Source organism: Haplochromis burtoni, unplaced genomic scaffold, assembly GCF_018398535.1.
Source record: "Haplochromis burtoni strain Fernald_Lab_line unplaced genomic scaffold, NCSU_Asbu1 Contig_438, whole genome shotgun sequence".
In the NCBI taxonomy this organism is placed as follows: domain Eukaryota; kingdom Metazoa; phylum Chordata; class Actinopteri; order Cichliformes; family Cichlidae; genus Haplochromis; species Haplochromis burtoni.
Window position 1 is genome coordinate 251,697 of NW_024582799.1, and position 5,965 is coordinate 257,661.

Sequence of the window (5,965 nt, forward strand, 5' to 3'; positions counted from 1 at the left end):
TTGTAAATGTGTATATAAATTGTGTAGTTCACATGTGATTTGTGGTGGAGGATGATGATTGCCAAATTCTTTAAGAAAAACTACAATATTTTGCAAAGTGAAGAAAATTCTTTAGGAGGTAGATCTATAACTGACTCTACGAGCCAGAGACATCTTCATGGATGAACCATCAGTCCCCATTGGCCTCTTCCAGAAAACATCTAAAATCTTGGTATTTGCTCGGCATTTCTCTTCTCTTGAACAGATTGGATGATTAGTCTGGTTTTCAGTGTTCAGGACAAGCTTGAAACATGTTCCTCTTGGCCATTTCCAGTTTATGTATACAGAGGATATTGTGCTTAGCTTTAGAGCTGCTGTTTTAGGTTCGGCATGTAGGAGTTCCTTTAATTCCACTGGCGTTAGTCATTGTTCAGTCAGCGTCAACATGTGTTTTCAGTCTTCTGGCCCTGGCTTGTATTTTGGCCGGCCTTCCTTTCACACTGTTTGTGCTTGGTGGTAGTTTAGAGAGATTTGCCACATTTTGCATGCTCTGTACTGGGGTCAGTGGTGTCTGTTAAGGCAGTGTTACTGGAAATCTAATGACAGCACACTGTAAAAGGTAATTATCATGTAATCACGTCCTTTCTTTTTGGGCTCTGAAGGAATCTCTGAGGTCAGAGTGCCTGAGGTGGTTTTAAGCATCCCTTATTTTGTCCCATAGGATTTTCTTTTCTGGATTTCATCCCAAGACAATTACTGTAGATCAAAGCCGATATTCACCGGAACAATAAAACCACACACAAAAGTTTAACACTGAAATAAGTTAAATGTCAAAGCTAAAACGGTGACAAAGATTTTGACACCACGACTAAAACTAAACTTTTATTTCTTTCAAAAAATTTTTGAATCTTATTCTTTACATCCTTCTTCTTCTTCTTCTTTCTTCTTCTTATTCTTCTTCTTCTTCTTCTTCTTATTCTTCTTCTTCTTTCTTCTTCTTCTTCTTCTTCTTCTTCTTTCTTATTTGAAACAAAAACTGAGCAGCAAGTGCATAAGAAACAAACTTTGTGTCACTGCTAAATGTTTGGTCATGTCTGTAGGACAAAGATGCAGCCAGTTCATGTCAATAGTAACCAGTTTTATTCCAGGAGTAATGCAGATTAGCAGCTCAGATCGACGACACTCAGTGAAGGAGTGAGTAATGTACTAAGCAGAGGGTTTACATACGTCTGTATTTCTTTCTGAAAACATCGGGCCAATTCGGACCAGTGAAAGGGGGCTGAAGGAGAATCTGTGTATTTGTTGATGTCAGGGTCATGAATTGCTGTGTGAAGCAGGCAGGATAGGATCCCACTGCAGACTCACAGACAGGACTTTATTTTAGAAGACACAGCTGTGAAATATAAAACTAAGTAAACTGGGACGACGCCTGAACTAATCAGGCAGGCAGAACACACAGCAGGGAAATGAAGGAGATCGCGACAACGGACAGAGTGAAACGAAGGGCTGAACTATACAAGGATAACGAGGGAACGAGAAACGGGGGGAAACACAGCTGGGGCCAATCAGACGCATGAGACGAGGCACCTTCAAAGTAAGACAGGAAGTGACATGTACAGTGAGAACCAGACAACGACTTGACAACAGGACATGGAACATGCAGATATGCACGCGGACAACTAAAGGGCCAGATGTGACCCCGAGGTCGTCTACCACCCAGTCACACTGTCTAATTTGCAACAAGAGTTAACAACATGCTTCAGTTTGACCTCCGACTAAAATGATCTTAATAAATGTTTTTTTATAGGCAGATTCATCATGTAAACACCCACATTTCTGGACTGATTTGGCTTTGATGAAAACTATTTTGATCATAACTAATAGATTCCCAGAACTACAAGTTGTCAAGTTGTCATAAAGCTTAACCAAATTGCTCTAAATCAAAAACAAATACAGTGAGTAAAGCAGAAAACTGTTGAACTCTTGCCCAAATTATCAACTAACCAGCTGCTTTTGGTAAGAGACTGTGAGCGATGAGTGAGAATGAAAGCAACGGACAGAGAACAGACATGGACAACATGCTTCACAGAGCTTAGAGCAACACCTGCTGCACTATTTATAACAGACATGTTTCTGTGCTGACCTATAAATGTGCAGGCCTGTGGTGGTGAGTAACTCAGTGGTTTGTAGAGACAAAAGCGCCTGAAAGAAAACATTCACAGGTACCAGGAATGATGTACAACGACCTCATTTTAAAATGCAGTGTTACAGTGTAACCATATTAGAGGATGCTTCACAGTTGGAGGAGCATACAGCCTAGCTGATCCATATTTAAAACATTCTTCTGATAGACTTGTACAATGATTGTGATGCCACAGAAATGTCATTTATGGCAAGCTTAAATGATTCGCCCACACCCATGCATGTGTCTTACCCCAGGCTGTAGAAACGATGGGCTCAGCTTCAGCCTGAAAACTGAAAGGAACATGAAGGTGCCTTAAACCTGAAAACATCCTGTTTAAGTATACCAAACCTACCTGACCGTAACCCATAGATGTCTATGGGAAAGCTGCCCTGAACCTTGACCTTGTAAACTCTTTTCTGATGAGTTTATGGGCTTAGTCGCTCACTGAGGGTTGAGGGGTGTAGCTCAGGTGGTAGAGCAGGTCACTTACTAACTAGGTTGATGGTTGGATGGTGCTCCAGTCTGCATGCCAAATCCTTGGGAAAAAATACTAACTCCATGTTACTCTCTGATGCATCCACTGAATGTTAGATTGGAAACAGCGTAGAAAAAAGTGCTTATGCGAATGATCGAGTCTACAGGTTGTGTAAAGTGCTGTATAAGAACCAGTCCACTCAAAGGAGACACTCTCTCCTGCACCATGCCTGTTTGTGATAATGCAACTATGCCTCAGTCCACTGAGCATCAGTCTGGCAGTTTTACAATGCCCATGTTATAGCTGCTCATTGCCGATGCTGTAGAATCGCCTTCTGAACAAATGTTCTTTCAACTTTGGGAACAGATGAAGTCTGGACTGTAGGGTGGATGATGAAGTTTCAACCAAAGTTTTGCAACAGAGCGACAGTTTATCTTTCTATCCCCATTTCGGTCGATGCGGGAGTCCTTACTTTTGATTGCGCTTGTATGTTTCAGTTTCTTGTCCATTTAGGTTCCCCTTTTGTCTTTGTCCTCTGTGTGTTTGGCATGTGTGTGTGTCCTTGTGTGTTTTACACAAGGTCTGACCAAATCGTAGATGCCATCATCATTTCCACACAGATTGCAATGAAACAGGCAAAACATGTCAGTGTTTCTGCTCACAGCAGAGTCAGTGTCTATTGTAAAAAATAGATTTCACATACAGCCTGGGACTTGTTACCAACATGAAGCTGGAGAAGAAAATCTACGGCCTGGCTGAAGTGAAAGTCAAACTTTCATTCAGAAACTGGTTAACTTGTTTATCTGTGTGTAAGACAGTGTTGCACAGTCTGTGTTGAAAAAGGATTTTAGTTGTTGCTGTAATATACTCATTGTATGCTGCCAGACACAGTAAAATACAGTAAAATACAGTAAAATACAATATACGCTCTGCTGTTATTCAGGCAACCGGACAAACTGAGAGTGGTGTGGATCAGAAGGAGCAGACGTCACAGCACAAAGGTAATAAAAGGAGAAACAAACGAGCGTCTTTACGAGCTAGTTGTGCCAGCGCTACTTAAGAACAAAATTTGACTTGTCATAATATAAAACCAGTGTTTCTATGTGAGCATCTGACAGATGGTGTAGTTTTTACACTGGGATTAGTCATTACTAAATATTTTGACCTAATACATGAAGGCTGCACATCCAATTTGCATAGCAATTAAAACATACCACATTTTCCATTTTGGACTGATATAATCCTCTTTAGTGCTTTGCAGCCTTTTCTTGATGCTTCCTGTTTCTGTTCTGTCAGCTGCACAGCTGGCAGCCAGGAATCCAGAACCCCTACAGAGGCTTGGTGGTTTGGCAGGTTCCAGAGAGTTTAGATATCACGGTCACACTGTTCAAGGTATGGAGCTGATTAATTATATGGATTATAGATGGGGAATATAATATGTCATTCAGCTAATTATTTATGCTCTGACAGGAACCAACTGCAGAGGAGTTTGAAGACAAAGAATGGACTTTTGTTATTGAGAATGTAAGTCTGATCTTTTTGTGCTAGCTTTCATATTGTGGTATGATCATAAACACTTGGGGCCTGAAACTTGGCTACCTGGCTAATAGGACATAGAGGTGTTCTGTGGTAACGACACAGGACCAAAATGGAAGAACAACAAACTAAATTAGAAGATGCTCTCACCATATCCAGCCATACTGACTAGCAATAGCAAGATGATTATGTGACTAACTAGTACCGAACTGATGGGATGAGAAAAGTACAAAGCTTAGGATCCAAAACACACAGAATCCCTTATCAAAGATGATGGGGCAGAGGGAGTTGGACATATCTATGTCAGATGTCGCCTGGGATTCATTCCTTACTTTGGTAAACTCCACGTCGCTCTGTGCTACTCTCTACTGCAATTCAAAGAAGTCCACAGGGCCCACTTATCTAAATCCAAATTAGCTACAATCTATCCTATCTTAGACCCTCGCTGTAACAGGTGCAGGTCTGATGATGCCAAACTAATCCACGTTTTGGACTTGCCTTACCTTGGCAAATTTTTGTTAGGTTTTCTTCACTCTGAACAAGACCACCGGCCTGAAACTGGCTCTCAGCCCCTACTTGCTCTCTTTGGTACAGCGGGAGAGGATGATCAGTATATTACTGGAGCAAAACGTCGGCTGCTGTCATTTGGTTCCCTCCTGCAAAGGCGTGCCATGTTGTTGAGGTGGAAGGCTGCTGCCCCGCCCTCCCATGTTCATTGGCTGATCTCATGTTGTGTCTCAGTCTTGAAAAGATCCACTGCTCCATCCAGAACCAAAAGGGCACATTTGATCAAATCTGGGGTCTTTTTCTGACAAACTTCTCTGAACTTAACTTAACCTTCAGGATGTTCCTGCTGACTAACTGACTTGCTTATTCCATCGAGGTCTGATGTGTGTCTGTGTTAATGGGAACGTGAAGCTCAGTGGTGTTGCAGCTAACTTCTGTGGGGTTTGTTAGTATTGATCACTCAATAAAAATATTTTGAGTAAAAAGATGGCGGGGGCAATGCTATGTTATGTCATACTGTGGTTAGACCTTGAGTTGTGTTGTTGTTGAGTGGTGACTAATCATCTTTGGGATTAATGAATGTGTGTGCATTCAAACTTGAACTCTATTTTTTTTAATCAGGAGACAAAAGGATGTAAAAAAGTGCTGGCATCAGCTGATGTCAATATGAAGAAGTATGCAAGCGCCACACCAGCTCAGTACGATTTAACACTGACGCTCAAACCACTCTCTGTGAAAGTGGTGGAAGCCACACTGAAGCTCAACCTGTCGTGCATCTTTCTCAGAGAAGGCAAGGCCACGTAAGTCAAGAAGCATTTTTATTTATTATTTTTTATGACGTTCCAGGAGCAGTGAGGATTACTTTTCTCTGCAGATTTCCAACGTAATGTCCAAGTTGTTGAGGTTTTACTGGGTGGATTATGGCCGTATGTGGTCTATAAAAATTTGTTGGGTTAAATTTGTATCTGGACATTTGAGCACAGCACGCTCAGATCAGCAACTTGTGTAACATCCAGTGTGATATCAGCAGCTTTGCATTGAATCTAAAACTTTCTGTTAGGTATGTGACAATATTAGTGGAGCTGGATAAAGGTAGTGATGTCTGCTGATTTCTTTGTTTTATCACAGAGATGAGGACATGCAGAGTTTGGCCAGTCTTATGAGCATAAAACAGAATGATATTGGTAATCTGGATGACTTTAATGACAGCGACGATGAAGTCAGCGAAGAGAGAAGGTCAAACTTTGGAACAGGACAAGTTACTTATGTTACAGGTAAGACTT

The 5,965-nt window shown here is 41.4% G+C and overlaps 1 protein-coding gene across 9 annotated transcripts in view; it reads left to right on the forward strand.

Annotated features, from left to right (window-relative positions):
* The window catches only part of ehbp1l1a (EH domain binding protein 1-like 1a), a 47,629-nt gene that overhangs the window by 7,769 nt on the left and 33,895 nt on the right, over positions 1–5,965 (forward strand). For all 9 annotated transcript variants that reach the window (XR_006052872.1, XM_042213358.1, XM_042213361.1 and 6 more), the window contains exons 3-6: positions 3,936–4,031; positions 4,110–4,163; positions 5,304–5,482; positions 5,811–5,956. Coding sequence is in view for 8 of the 9 variants with exons in the window: in XM_042213358.1 (XP_042069292.1) it covers positions 3,936–4,031; positions 4,110–4,163; positions 5,304–5,482; positions 5,811–5,956 (475 nt within the window). In the remaining variant the exon portion in view is untranslated. The remainder of the gene's footprint in view (positions 1–3,935; positions 4,032–4,109; positions 4,164–5,303; positions 5,483–5,810; positions 5,957–5,965) is intronic.